General features: G+C 45.9%; 1 protein-coding gene across 6 annotated transcripts; it reads left to right on the top strand.

Annotated features, from left to right (window-relative positions):
- The first annotated feature begins 326 nt into the window (after nucleotides 1-326).
- Nucleotides 327-15,297, top strand: LOC118384469 (uncharacterized). 6 transcript variants are annotated; one of them, XM_035771031.2, is made up of 10 exons: nucleotides 327-2,519; nucleotides 4,779-4,843; nucleotides 5,061-5,165; nucleotides 6,648-6,737; nucleotides 7,963-8,108; nucleotides 11,799-11,967; nucleotides 13,067-13,195; nucleotides 13,504-13,639; nucleotides 14,024-14,176; nucleotides 14,363-15,297. In XM_035771031.2, the coding sequence occupies exons 1-9, from the start codon at nucleotides 961-963 to the stop codon at nucleotides 14,151-14,153; spliced, it is 2,529 nt and encodes an 842-aa protein (XP_035626924.1). In that variant the 5' UTR covers nucleotides 327-960; the 3' UTR covers nucleotides 14,154-14,176; nucleotides 14,363-15,297. The 6 variants fall into 6 exon arrangements, with proteins under 6 accessions (XP_035626924.1, XP_035626928.1, XP_035626927.1 ...); XM_035771035.2 differs by lacking the exon at nucleotides 5,061-5,165 and having other exon boundaries at nucleotides 328-2,519; nucleotides 4,779-4,849; XM_035771034.2 differs by lacking the exon at nucleotides 6,648-6,737 and having other exon boundaries at nucleotides 328-2,519.
- The last annotated feature ends 323 nt before the right edge of the window (nucleotides 15,298-15,620 follow it).

Consider the following 15,620-nt stretch of genomic DNA (forward strand, 5'->3'; position numbering starts at 1 on the left):
GCAGCAATCTTTCGGTTACTGGCACAACGCCCTAACCAAAAGGCTACCTGCCCTGGCGTTTATGTGTGACGGAAGCAGAGGCTATGGGTTTTGGGGGTCCTTTCTACTTCAGGAAGCGTCCAGGGCACGGGCAGTGACAGATTATCTATTATATTGACCAGCTACTCAAGTGGCCGCTCTAACAATGGCTAATTGATGTCTTCAAAAACGGAAGACAGAGGAGGCAAACTCAGGTGGGACCATTCTAGCCAATGAGAGGGCAGATACGCGTGAGAACAAGAGGCACAACTCCTATATAAAGTGGGGGGTTTTTTTCCAAGTTGCCGGGAAGTCACGTGTCCTACTTATATCAGTACGCTCATAACAACCTTAGTATTAATTAAGAAACTCATATTCGAACAAATAAGCCATTACATTTTTGGTTGACCAAATTCGATACTCGCTGACCTCCATACAAAAAAAACTCGTTTGGTGAGCAAAAAAACAACAACATAAAACGCCACCTGCTGGAGAATACATATGTTGGCCAAAGTTATCACTCGTTTCGCATAAATCGGCCCAAAATCAGATTTTTTTCCAGCAGGTGGCAGTTTTTCGGGTTTTGTTTCGCTCTCCAAGCGATTCGTTTTTGTATGGGTATGGGCCTCCTTTATTACCACAAGAAGTAGATTACTGATGTCGCCTCTCTGCGCAGCCGCCCCGCGAGCCACCCATTACATCCATGTTGTCTACAAAGAGGGAATAGGCATCAGCAATACTGACGGAACGTTTTAGATGTGTTTTATTTTATTAGCATACATTTATCAGATTTTTTTCCCCCGAGGAATATGGAAGTTCAAATGGCTGTCGTTAGGTAGAATGACGTGTTTGCAGTCAGCAACCGTGCTATTTATTTTTCTTAATGTTATGTAAGAACAGAGACAGTACGCGGCGCCTCTTGTACGGAATTGAGGCGTAATAATGAATAACGCGCAAGATATGTCTCCTGATTTTGTCTTGATGCGCTTGGTTTCTGCGGCTGAATATGACCGATTGGACGAGGAGAATTTGACGTTGGGCGGTGGAGTGGTTTCCGGATTCGGGAAAGCTGTCTTGGGTAATCATGGCAACAATATCAACAATGGGTTTGAATTTGATCGGAACCACCCCACAGCAGGCCCGGGGATTCCGAACAATCCCTCCCCGCACTATAGTTCACAGGTTGAGAGCCGGACGGGAGCCCCTGACAGCCGCTTGATGCTGACCCGACCCTTAGTTTCTGATGCGCCTCAACCTCCGGACTTCGCGGTGGCTCAGCGCTTCGATTTCCCGCATGGCGCGGGCAGAGGCTCGCGGGCTCAGCTCATGGTGTTTCAGAACGTCCTTAGGACAAGCGACGGTGTTTTGGAATGCGGCCTTGAGCAACCTCCTGGCTTCCAGGTAAGTGAGGCTGATAAACAGGAAGCCAGTTCTGCCTGTGTCATGATGACCGGTGACAACAATATGGATGTGCAACACCAGAGGCTTCAGTGGCACCCCATTATGAAGCTGTCCAAGGTGGTTGCAGATGCAGGTGACCTGGCTGGAGAGGGAGATGGGCTCTGCCACCGGCACCGCCTGGTCACTGATGCCATGGACTGGCCTCCGCTCCTGGACAAGTCCCTCCGCTTCTGCATCCTGGACCCCAAGAAGACCTGTTCGACGGGGGACACGATCTATCACCACCTGGACGACACGGTGCTCAACCTGGCCCGGAGGCTGGGGGAGCTGGGCCAGGCCTCAGAGATGCTGCTGAAGGAGGGTGGAGAGATGCCTCGCTGTTCCTGTCAGAGCATCCTGGCTTCGGCAACGGGGGGCATAGGCCCCGGAGAGGACCCTAGTGAAACCAGTGACGCCCTCCTGGTGCTGGAGGGCCTGGACTCTGAGGAAGTGGGTGAACTGGGGCTGGGCGGGGAGGAGTTTAAAGGTGGTGTCCCTGGGCAGGAGGGCGAGACAGACATGGGGCAGGACCGGCGGGGGACTTTCTCAAGCGGCTCCCTCACGGGGCTTATGAGGCAGGTACACCGGCTTGCTGGGGAGTCCTGTGCCTGTGACCCCCAGGTGTGTCCCTCGCCGTTGGATGCCCTGGGCTCTGCTGCAGCCTTAACATCGTCCCTGTCTCTGGCCTCCTCTAACATCACGGGTCAGCCGGCAACAGAAGCTTCCGCCACCCTATCTGGCACCTTACCTTCACAGGACCCTCCCAGCCAAACCTCCCAGCCCCAAAGCAGGGCCACCACGCCGAAGTTAGGGATGATGTTGCGAGCTGCCTCACCCGTAGTAGTAGAGGGGGCGGCAGGGGGCGAGAAGACGACCAGAGGGAAGTCCCGGAAAGGCTCTCTAAAGATCCGTCTGAGCAAACTATTCCGGACCAAGAGCAGCAGCGGCTCCAGTCACCTACTGGACAAGAGGCCCTCGCTGGCCTCCTCCACCTCCTCTGGGGGCAGCCTGGTGGATGTGTGGGGCTCTGGATCCACCAGCATAGACTTGGACACAGGGAGGTGAGGTTAAGGAGAGGGATGGGAAGGGGACAGCCCTGTGTCTCTGACTGGGTCAATAGTGTGATACGGGTGCGCGACAGCTCTGCGGTCTCAGCTGGTGTTGGTCTAGTACAGTAATCATTTATAAACTATTAGTGGCTTTACAGGGGACTATTATAGCGCTAGAGGCGCTCAAACAATGTGGGCGTAGTAGAGTTATTATTACAGAAGTTAAGCTATTAGTAGCCAAATTGAAGGATGATTATAATGCCACGGGCACTAAAGGTAGACTAGTGGTTAGTGGAACTGCAGTAAATTTTCCCAGTGAGAGACAAACATTTTAGATATGAGAGCTTATAGCTCACCTCGGCAACAGAATCACGTTACTCCTCTTATCCGGCTGTTTCATGATTAGCGCTGAAAACACTACCAAGAAAGGTGATTAACTTATCATGTTCTTAAAGAAACATGCTGGAACTATTGAGTAGACCATATGCTACAGTAGCGTGATGACTCCAAGCAATTAAACTTTGGTTACTAACTTCATCTCCCTTCTTAGGCATGATGGCTTTATCATGTTCTAAACTCCCAAATCAATGAAGATTCAAAATGTCAACCAATGTTGCCATAGTTGCGCTTGTTCACAGATAAATGCAGTTTAGGACTGTTACCTGTAAACACCTGCTCTTATGTAGCCTTGACATCATGCTCCATAGTTACTGAGGTATTCTGGCATCCAAAATACAGTGCATGTTGCATTTCACCTCCTGGTATTATTTGGCATACCTCGGCACCATCCTGGTTCTACACTGTGTGTGCTGAAGCCACTAAAAAGCACAAGCAGACAAGAGCAGCAGGCAAAGGCTACATCACCACATCGTCATTTTATGTAGCCTAGGCTATCCACTCCATTTTTTGGTTATCCACAGAAGCCTCTGGGGACATCTTATGGGCTTGCCACACCATCCCTCATGCCATACTAATGCCTTGTTTTCATCCTCATGCTGTTGGAGGACTTTGTGTCGGAGGGATCGTGGTAAGATTAGGCCTAATGTATCTAGAGAGTGGCCCATGTTGGCTTATCGGCTACAGCTTTAGCACAAATCCATCTCAGTATAACTGTGCCCATTTGGTTGCCAGTTGCCACCTTTAGACATGTGATTCACTCCGTTCGCCATGTAGATTTGGCCTCGCAAATTTGTCATGAATACAGTATGTTGCTGTACCTTTTTTGAAAGCAAAGAAAGCAGCTGGCCATAGCAAGGACGTGAACGTAGTTTAGCATTATAGCCTCCTTCGTCTTGTAGATGCCCGCAGGGCATTGTTTTGCTTTATGTTGTCAAAAGTCAGGGGAAACAGTTGGAGCTAGTTTTAATGAGTTCAGCCCACGGATGTTGGACCAACTGCCAGTACAGCATGTGCATTCATTCAACATGTCCTTTGAGAAATGTTAATATCTCATTTCAGTCATGTTTTGTTTTTATATCTTTCTTTTCTATTTTTTTTTATTTAATTTTTAATTTTTATTTTTTACTGTTGGGACAACTGCGGTCTTATTTAACCCTTCAAACGCTCACCGGCTGACTTGCTGTAGTCAAATATAGGCCAGGTTCACGGTTCATGATCTAACCCAGCCAGTCATCATCATGTCTGTCTGTGCTGTCTATTCCAACAGACTTGATTGGTTAAAAATTAGTCTGTTGGAATAGACAGCACCCTCAAGACCCTCAATGATAATGTTGCATCGCTGGCTGCTGACTTCACAGGGTCAGTGTAAGTGACTCTGCTTAAAAAAGAAACAAACCGATTTGAGGGCAGTCCGGTAGGTTATGGCTGGTCAGGTCCACAAGCCAGAGGTAAGCGTCTGACCCTCTACATCCCAGAGATGGATCTCAGTCCTTGGTGTTGAGACACAGTGTACCCTTTTTTTTAACCTTTAGTTATCTAGACAAGTCAGTTAAGAACAAATTCTTATTTTCAATGATGTCCTAGGAACAGTGGGTTAACTGCCTGTTCAGGGGCAGAACAACCTTGTCAACCCGGGGATTTGAACTTGCAACCTTCCGGTTACTAGTCCAACGCTCTAACCACTAGGCCACCCTGCCGTACCCTTGAGAAATAGGCCACTGGTTTCATACAGTAGAATGGTCAAAAAGACATGAGGCTGAGAGAGATGGTTGAAAATGAATGCTGTGGGATTGAGGTCTAGCGGATAATAGTGGTTCTTAGGACTATATAAGGGCTTCTCTTATGTTTGACCCTCTCTCTGTCTCTCCACAGAAAACACCAGCTCTCCAGGCCCCAAAGTGCCTTCTCTCCGTTGGCCTTCGGTCCTGCCTTCACCGGTAATTGTGTGTACTTGAGTGTTTGTGCGCTTTTATTTCTGAATGTGGCGTTAGCTTTATGTCGACGTCTATGGCTTGGTAATGGGTGGCTTGTGCTCGGGAGAATGTGCCACTCACATACGCATGTGCACTTATGTGCCATATAGGATCTCTTCATCTTTTGTTCTTTCTTTCTCTCTCTGTTTTTCATTTTCCCTCCCTGGATCTCTCCCTCCAGGTGAGACTGTGTCCCTGGAAGACGTGGATATTTCTCGTAGAGGGGTGAACTCTCTGCACCCCCCGACACCTCCACCTCCGCCCAGACGAAGCCTCAGTCTGCTGGGTACTTTCCTCTCTTTCCTGCTTACATTTCCTTGGTGTTTCCTCTGTCGCGTCACCCTCTTCTTCTCCATGTGCCACTCTGCTGCTGGGCTGCCCCTTTTCACTTTCTTTTTTTTTCTGGGCTTTTTCTCGTTTTCCACAAAAACATTGATGCAAATACAAAAGTACATTGAGGATTTGTGTAAGGGTCAGACGTTTAAAAATAAAATATATCTATATATATCTAGGAGGGTTAGAAAAGGTGATCAGGAGTTAAGCGAGTTAAGCATGGGTAGTTTCTCCAATCTCCGTAGCAGTAGTTGCTGCCTCTGTGTTTTATAGTTGGTGTGTGTGTAACGGTTCACTGTGTAAACCAATTTCAGAAACTCAATAGGAATATACGTGATAGGACAGACACTAATACACGTATGGTTCGGTGCCACTTGGGTTTGTAGTACAACAATGACTCGTTGGTTTTCTGTGACTTCAAATGCATTAGGCCTTGTGACTTATGGTACAGGGTCAGAATTGCAGAACTGAATTTGTTTTAAGAAGCACTCAGCAGTCTCTGTCTCTTTCTCTCTCTCTCTCTCTCTCTCTTTCTCTCTCTCTCTCTCTTTCTCTTTCTCTTTCTCTTTCTCTTTCTCTTTCTCTTTCTCTTTCTCTTTCTCTTTCTCTCTTTCTCTCTGTGTTGGCCTCAGACGACGTGTGGGTTTCTTTCTTTAGACCATGTTCTAGTAGGTTAGCACCCAATTAGCATTAGTAATGTGGTCGATGCCAAGGCTGAGAACGTCATCAGACTGAAGATGCACAGAAGTCACGATGCAGTCATGATCAGACAACGGTCTGGAGAGTGCTTGCCTTGCTAAGGTACAGGTCGTTTTTCTATGACTAAAGATCCCACGTTTTCCTATTAGCCTACTTCATACCTATGCCTCTAGCTACTAAAGCCATTTCTGGTTCCTCTGCCTGGGCATCCGGCCACACTTCCTCAACACACAACAATCATTAGAGGCTTAACATCCAGGTTGTGATAGAGGTTTTGCCCATTTAATATAGGATGACGATACTGGAGCCCCAGCAACATTTTGGAGGACAAATGATACTAAGGGAATGGGGGTACAGATGGGTATTTGCTCAATGCCTTGCTATGCCAATGTCTGTCCAGCTTGGTGATCGGTCACTGCTTTCTTCATATGCTCTGCCTGGTGTCATTTTTGCTCTGTGGCTTGATTGTGACATCACTGTGTGTCGGGATCCCACTTCTGACACCAACAGTACCCAGTTTGGATGTGAGACATTCATTGTGGTTCTTTTGAGGCAAAGTGCTCCTGTATAATGTGACCACCACTAGTCCTTTATCTTATCGTGTGCCATTCAGCCATCAGTATGCTCATCTTGAAAGGAAGCCAGAGGAAGAGGAAGTTGCCATTTTGATGTCCGTAAAGTTCAGGGTGGTGGCTGGCCTCTTAAAGCCTGTGCCTCCCGCTGTGCTCTGTTCCAGATGACTTTGGTGGGCCGCAGCCTGGGCCTTTCCTAGAGAGTGGTGTTCATCCCTCCCATGCCTTCATCCAGCATAGCCTCAGCCTCAATGGTAAGAGCAATGCCGGGGCAAAAGAGGTCAAGGGGGCTTACCAGTGGGGCACAGAGAGAGACTCATAAAGACATAGGCTGGAGAATTAAAAAATCATAGACTATGTACCCTTCTAAAACATTTTCTATTTTACTGTGATATGTCTAACTCATTTCAGTTGGTAGGTTTTTTTTTTACATTGTTATAAAGTATCTGGACACTTTAAGTTTGGTTAACAGATATTCTGCTACAATGGTTGGGATATTATTGCTTTCCCTGACAGGGTTTCTTCTTCCTTCTGTAACCATTTGCATATGCACATACAGACTACTAGCATTGGTATTGTAATATCTACTGAGCTACGTTATATAATCAGAAATGATTGTGTGTAGGTAGAGCTGGCGCATTTCCGTATTCTGACGCAGAATCGGATATCCTTCTACATTGGTATTTGAATGTTGTGAAACATTGCAGCCTCCTGAATAAGCCCCTGCAGGTTTACCAGACCATTTCTCTTGCTTTAATAGGCTCGGCTCAAAGAAAGGCCTTGGCAAAGTGGTGTGATCAGAGGCAGCAGGGAAAGAAAAGTAACATGGGGATCCCTAATGAAGAACAAGATTTCGAAAGAGGCAGATAATGAATACTCATTATCATTTCAGGAAAAGGATTGCATTGATGACCATCTCCTGAAAATGGCGAAATGTATAGTTTAATCGTAGATATCACATTGTGCACACGGAACGTATGATTGTGCCCAGTTAAGCCTGGTCAATTTGCATGATGTTAAAAACGTGTCTGGTTGAATGATTTGGTGATTAATATTCAGACGGACTGGTGAGATTGTCAGAGACCGAGGCAGATGAAGTGACTAACCATTTGATGGCCCTCTGTACCTGAGAGAGAGAGAGATTTAACTTATAGGCTACTTCAGTACATGCATGATGGACTTATTCGTTATATTATCACAGATGTGTCATTCCACACAATAATTTAACCTATAACAGAGGCTCCAATTGTTTTGTTTGTTAGGTCACATAGTCAGGACAATGACACACAACCGCTTACCCTGAGCTGCACACTTGCTCGTGATTCTTTTAAACAGGGTGAATTTATGGCTAATTTGTCAACAATTTCTGGAAATACCATGTGTTTCTAATGCCTATTTTTTTTTTACCGAATGTTCTAGTAGCCACCAGTAAGAGTGAATGATAAACCCTGGATCTGAGTGTGTGGCCCTGTGTTTCAGATACGTTCCTGCGGGGTCTCCCCCGGCCCATCCCGCTGCCTGGCGACGGCCAGAACCCGTCTCGGGTGGACCAGCGCCCACTGCTGTGCCCACTGAGCCGCCCCGATGCCAGCAGCTTTGCCACCAGCCTCCGAGAACTGGAAAAAGTAGGACATGTCACGTGTACATAGGCACATTGACATTCTTACAGACACAGTGCTAGGTTCAGACAATGTTCCCTCTAAGCTGTGCACCGGGCACGCAGCTCCCCTGGGACTGCCGCGCATAAGAAATATCAGCCCGCGCAGAGAAGCACGAGATTGAACTTGAATTGCCAATGTTAACCACTTTCAATTCAACATACCGAAACAAAATTAACTATGCAAGACTTAGTATGCAAAGCTAACTATGCAAGTGATTTTCTTGTAGGCAGAACACACCGGAGTAGGATTCTATTGCATTGACAGGCACGACTCAGCCTGTACTCTACAGACCGGTGCGGCAAAACCAGTATCCCAATGTGCAAATACACCTTTGCCATATATGGATCTGTGTCATTCACTTTGCACGGGACTGTGTTTACACCATGAGTGGTCGTGAGTAGATATGCACATAGATGTGCACATTTGTACATAATCTTTGCTGGTATGTGAGCTATTAGCCCATTTATAGCTAGTCAGCAATGGGGGAGTGGTTGCTTCCTACAAGAGCACAAAAGCGAGTCAGGTAAAGACATTTTTTTTTCAGCAGGCACTAAAAATGTATTCAGTACTGGGGGAAAAAATGAGAAAACATTGGACACGGTGCTAGGTACAGACACGGTGCTAGGTACAGACACGGTGCTAGGTACAGACACGGTGCTAGGTACAGACACGGTGCTAGGTACAGACACGGTGCTAGGTACAGACGCGGTGCTAGGTACAGACACGGTGCTACAGTAGGTTCAGACACAATGCTAGGTTCAGACAAATCAAATGTATTTATTAAGCCCTTTTACATCAGCAGAAACCCAGCCTAAAACCCCAAACAAAAAGCAATGCAGATTTACAAGCATGGTGGCTAGGAAAAACTCCCTAGACAGGCAGGAACCTAGGAAGAAACCTAGAGAGGAACCAGGTTCTGAGGGGTGGCCAGTCCTCTTCTGGCTGTGGCGGGTGGAGATTATAAGAGTACGTGGCCATTAAGGCCAGATCATTCCTCAAGATGTCCAAATGTTCATAGATGACCAGCAGGGTCAAATAATAATCACAGGGGTTGTAGAGGGTGCAACAGGTCAGCACCTCAGGAGTAAATGTCAGTTGGCTTTTCAGAGCCGAGCATTCAGAGGAAATTGTAGAATTAGAGGGAGCATACCTAAGATCACACAGGACACCAGATAAGACAGGAGAATTACACCAGATAGGACAGACTGACCTTAGCCCCCCCGGCACATAGACTATTGCAGCATAGATAATGGAGGCAGAGACAGGGGTCAGGACACTGTGGGCCCCGTCTGACAATACCACCGGACAGGGTCAAACAGGCAGGATATAACCCCACCCACTTTGCCAAAGCACAGCCCCCATACCACTAGAGGGATATTAACAGACCACCAACTAAGAGTAGGGGTGTTAACCCCATTGTCCTGGCTAAATTTCCAATCTGGCCCTCAAACCATCACGGTCACCTAATAATCCCCAGTTTACAATTGGCTCATTCATCCCTCTCGTCTCCTCTGTAACTATTCCCCAGGCCGTTGCTGCAAATGAGAATGTGTTCTCAGTCAACTTACCTGGTAAAATAACGGATAAATAAAAGTTGAGAAGCGCTGAGCTAGGTTGAAGCACAGAGGATGTGTTCGTAAATCACAACGGCAGTCAAGCACCCAAGCTAACAGGCTAAGGTTGGCTAGCTTGCTAGCTACTTCCAGACACAAATTAGAGAACATCTCACTCTGAGCAGTTTACTTGCCCTAACAGAGGTGGTTAGGCTGTTTTCATGTTATCCAGAACATTGCTGACTAACTGTGATGCTGGCAACAATTTAATTAAGCTTTTTTCCCCCAACGTTTACTGGCACTGGCCATATTCAACGGGTGTTGGACGTTCGTAAATTCATCAGTTATTCTGCGCTCTGGCACACTCAGATGAAAGTGCTCTGAAATCGGAGTAGACAGGCAGAGTGAATTTACGAACGGACCCAGAGCTCGGTTCAGTTAGATAATACTAAGATCATAACAAACACATCCCGTAACACAGGCAGATACTTCTAATACTTCTAGTCTTTAGATGTGCATGCATGCATGTAAAAAAGGTTGGGACACACCTACTCAATCATAGGTTTTTCTTTAGTTTTACTATTTTCTACATTGAAGAATAATAGTGGATACATCAAAAGGAAGAAATAACACATGGAATCTTCTAATAACCCAAAAAGTGTTAATCAGCCACCCTTTGCCTTGATGACAGCTTTGCACACTCTTGGCATTCTCTCAACCAGCTTCACGAGGAATGCTTTTCCAACAGTCTTGAAGGAGTTCCCACATATGCTGAGCACTTGTTGGCTGCTTTTCCTTCACTCTGTGGCCCAACTCATCACAAACCATAGCAATTGGGTTGAGGTTGGGTGATTGTGGAGGCCAGGTCATCTGATGCAGCATTACATCACTCTCCTTCTTGGTCAAATAGCCGTTACACAGCCTGGAGGTGTTTTGGGTCATTGTCCTGTTGAAAAACAAATGATAGAACCACTAAGCGCAAACCAGATGGGATATCGCTGCAGAATGCTGTGGTAGCTACGCTGGTTAAGTGTGCCTTGAATTCTAAATAAATCATAGACTGTGTCACCAGCAGAGCACCTCCACACCATCACACCTCCTCTGTGCTTCATGGTGGGAACCACACATGCGGACATCATCTGTTCAACTACTCTGCGTCTCACAAAGACACGGCAGTTGGAACCAAAAATCTAATTTTTGAACTCATCAGACCAATGGACAGATTTCCACCAGTCCAATGTCCATTGCTCGTGTTTCTTGGCCCAAGCAAGTCTCTCCTTCTTATTGGTGTCCTTTAGTAGTGGTTTCTTTGCAGCAATTTCGACCATGAAGGACTGATTTACGCAGTCTCCTCTGAACAGTTGATGTTGAGATGTGTCTGTTACTTTAACTCTGTGAAGCATTTATTTGGGCTGCAATCTGAGTTGCAGTTAACTCTAATGAACTTATTCTCTGCAGCAGAGAGAACTCTGGGTCTTCCGTTCCTGTGGCTGTCCTCATGAGAGCCAGTTTCATCATAGTGCTATGGGTTTTGCGACTGCACTTGCAAAAACATTCTAAGTTCTTGAAATGTTCTGTATTGACTGACCTTCATGTCTTAAAGTAATGATGGACTGTCGTTTCTCTTTGCTTATTTGAGCTGTTCTTGCCATAATATGGACTTGGTATTTTACCAAATAGGGGTATATTCTGTATACCACCCCTACCTTGTCACAACACAACTGATTGGCTCAAACCCATTAAGAAGGATAGAAATTCCATACATTAACTTGAAGAGACGGCACACCTGTTAATTGAAATGCATTCCAGATGACTACCTCATGAAGCTGGTTGAGAGAATGCCAAGAGTGTTCAAAGCTGTCATCAAGGCAAAGGGTGGCTACTTTGAATAATCTGAAATATAAAATGTATTTTGAGTTGTTAAAGACTTTTTTTTGTTTTGGTTACTACATGATTCCATATGTGCTATTTCATTGTTTTGATATCTTCACTATGATTCTACCAGGTAGAAAGTAGTAAAAATAAAGAAAAACCCATGGAATGAGCAGGTGTCCAAACTTTTATATTTGATGTGAATTTGCCTATATCTGTGTGATCATAGTGTGGCTGGTACTGGGGTCCTATGAACTGGGAGGATGCAGAGATGAAGCTGAAGGCCAAGCCAGACGGGGCGTTCCTGGTGAGGGACAGCTCTGATCCCCGCTACATCCTCAGCCTGAGCTTCCGCTCCCAGGGGGTCACACACCACACGCGCATGGAGCACTACAGAGGTGAGTTACACACACACAAGCAAGCATGCACATACACACACACTATAGGTACTCTTCATTAGGGGTGTTCCAATCTGGCTATACTCTGTCATCGTATCTGTAAATTGACAGTTGCTAGTCAAATTGGATGATACTCGTGATCAGAATAAACGTGGAAGTGTTTAATATGCTTAAGTAGATGTTGGCAAAATGCCCATCTCCCTGCACGTTTAAAGACCAAACTAGCTGCAGATGAGGAGCAGCGTGCGGAGGGGTGTCTTGTCTGTTTCTGTGCGCATCGGCGGTTCATCTTTCTGCCCTAGCCACGCTTGTTAGCAGTGTGCAGAGTATCTAACAGGAGACCGTAGCAATCTAAATGGTCAGACTGAAACATGCGGGGAGAAGTGAGCGGGTGAAATTATGAAGTGAAGCGGGTGGACGGAGAAATACAGCTTCACTCTATCCAGTCAGAGAAGCAGGATCGACGTAGAACCCTCCCATTTCTTTACAGACAGGCAAGCTAACCAGTTGAGTTATTTAGACCACGTAGCACCTCACACTATTTAAAGATGCACGCTGGCACCCGAAAATGTTTTTTGTTGTTCCGTTCACTGATAATAAATAAAATCGCATTGTTATCAGCAATTGCCCATATCTGTTACGATCCTGTTCTGTCAGACTACTCTGCACGCCCCTACTCTACATGCGCTCTCATGGAGCACTTTTAACTGAAGATGTAAGCCATGTACACACACGTTGGATGTTTTTTTGTCGGGTCTTGCCATTGGATGGTTTCATGTCGGGTCTTGCCATTGGATGGTTTCATGTCGGGTCTTGCCATTGGATGGTTTCATGTCGGGTCTTGCCATTGGATGGTTTCATGTCGGGTCTTGCCATTGGATGGTTTCCTGTCGGGTCTTGCCATTGGATGGTTTCCTGTCGGGTCTTGCCATTGGATGGTTTCATGTCGGGTCTTGCCATTGGATGGTTTCATGTCGGGTCTTGACATTGGATGGTTTCATGTCGTGTCTTGCCATTGGATGGTTTCATGTCGTGTCTTGCCATTGGATGGTTTCATGTCGTGTCTTATTGATTGGTCTTTTTCTCTCTTTCGTCACAGGAACCTTCAGCCTCTGGTGTCACCCAAAGTTTGAGGACCGCTGTCATTCTGTGGTAGAGTTTATCGAACGGGCCATTATGCACTCCAAGAATGGAAAATTCCTCTACTTCCTGCGCTCACGGGTCCCAGGTAAGAACCTACCAATCAGAGTGGGACAATGCTAAATGACTGCTCTGTTGCTGTATATGGATCTAAATCATAGGTTACATACAGCACCATTTTAAAGTTGCTTTACTAACACCTATTTAGCACTGGGTTTTCATAACTAATTAGTCCTTAGGTTTGTTTTGACTTTACTATATTTTCACAATTAGTGTTGTATTTATATATGATGGAGGATGTAGTTCACTCTCTAGGGTAGAATGTATTATGCTTATGATGTGTGTTCCTGCCACTGATGTACATTAATATGTGTGTGACCATGGTTCCTCCTCCAGGCCTCCCCCCGACCCCGGTCCAGCTACTGTACCCAGTGTCCCGCTTCAGCAGTGTCAAGTCCCTGCAGCACCTCTGTCGCTTCTGCATTCGCCAGCTGATCCGCATAGACCACATCCAGGAGCTCCCGCTGCCCACGTACGTAGAAACGCAACACATAGATCTGCCCATATTATAGAAACGCAACATATAGACCACATCCAAGAGCTCCTGGCTGCCCATGCACTGCCCTGCCTGTATAGACCAGTGACATATAGTGCCCTCTAGTGTACAAAATAAGTGAAACATCCGAAGACAGAATAAATATAATCAACACAACAAATAACCACAAAGGCAGGCCAAAATGGCTCCACAAGATGTTGGGATTTGTGTACAATGGTGGGAGTGTTTAGGATATTGACATAGTGGAAGATTTTGATAGTGTGTATTGGGATGGTTATATTTTCCATCCATTAATACACACAGGCAGAGAGTTTTGTATTGGAAGGGGTTGTATAAAATGTACCCCGTCTCTTCCCTTAGGCCCCTCATAGTCTACCTGCGAAAGTTCTACTACTATGATCCTGAGGAGGAGATGTACATGTCAATCAAGGAGATGGGGCGGGACATGACCACCCAACCGGCGACTGGCCAGCCGGAGTCTCAAACGTAGCACTTGGAAGATCTATGGAGAAAGTGAGTGATGGACATTTGGGCCACCAATTGAGCAGTGTTGTTAAATTACGTTTATACTGAAATACTGTATTTGGTACATTATACAATTAACTTTTCCATATATTTTCAATGAAAACATTGTGGTGTGCATTGTTTAGTGTGGCCACTGGTCAGTGTATATAATGTCCTTATCCTTTGTTGTTGCAGGGTTTTTATACACGTGGACAGCTTACCTGAAGACTGATGGTGACTGATTGGGGACAGTCTCGCTCAAACCCTCTTGTGCCAGACTGTGCACTAATCAGCGCTCTTGGTTGACTCGGTATCCGGACGTCTGGGGGCAGGGTTTTACATGATCCACCCTCCTCCCTTTTTGATTGGCCAACAGAAACTGGAGGAGGAGCAGGGGATGAGGAATCTCCACCCACCCGGCCAGTGAAGAAGATATCTGACCTCGGGGCTGAACTGGAAGAGCTGAATGACTACTTGCCATTGTGCTAACTACAGTAAGCCCCCAGCTAAGACTGGACATCACTGCAACGTTGTGGAAACGTCACATGTACCTGAGTTGGAAGAACATTTCAATCGAAACGAGCGCACCCTTGAGCCTGGAGGCTAAGACGATAGGTTGAGGGTCGAAGTATATGGAACCAAATCAGTTTGGAAAACGATGCACTTGACCTTTGTTTGTACCCTTGCTCTGAAAAGGTCTGGGAAAAGGGACAGCTCATTGTTTGGACCAGAGTATAAAAAGTTGTCTACTGTATGTCAGCCAAGGAGGAGAAACTGTACACACCTTTCTGATGTGATGCATTCTCAACTACAGAGAAATATCATTTTTTAGTTTTTTCCTCTTAAAATATTTGGTTGCCGCTGATTTGATCTGCACCTTTTGAGTTGACTGCCTGAGCTGTGTGTGTGTGTCTGCGTGCCTGTATGTGTGTGTGTAAATACTGTGCGTTGGCGTTAGCGGTTGGTGGCTAACCAGAGTTATTTGGTGGTGTAACATCACTGGAGGATATCGTGGTTGGCTCTCAACTCTGGAATCCAACTGGAATTCTCTTGCTATACTGTTATTGAGCAAATGCGTTACCAGAACAAATAATAATAAAACCGTTGATGGAATTTAAAACATGAGAAAAGCGCCTTTACTTTATGTCTCTGGCTGAGATTCAATCCAAGGCCCAATAGAAAAGGCACATTGTTGGCTGTTCAGTGCGCTGCTCTATAACGTACCTTGGATTGAGTATTGACCTGTCTGTCTGTGCTTGTGATTGTTTCTCTAACCAAACACACCCTACCACAGATATACAGTTGAAATCGGATGTTTACATATACTTAGGTTGGAGTCATTAAAACTAGTTTTTTTAGCCACTCCACACATTTCTTGTTAACAAACTATAGTTTTGGCAAGTCTGTTAGGACATCTACTGTACATGACACAAGTCATTTTTCCAACAATTGT

This window comes from Oncorhynchus keta, chromosome 5, assembly GCF_023373465.1.
Source record: "Oncorhynchus keta strain PuntledgeMale-10-30-2019 chromosome 5, Oket_V2, whole genome shotgun sequence".
NCBI lineage: Eukaryota > Metazoa > Chordata > Actinopteri > Salmoniformes > Salmonidae > Oncorhynchus > Oncorhynchus keta.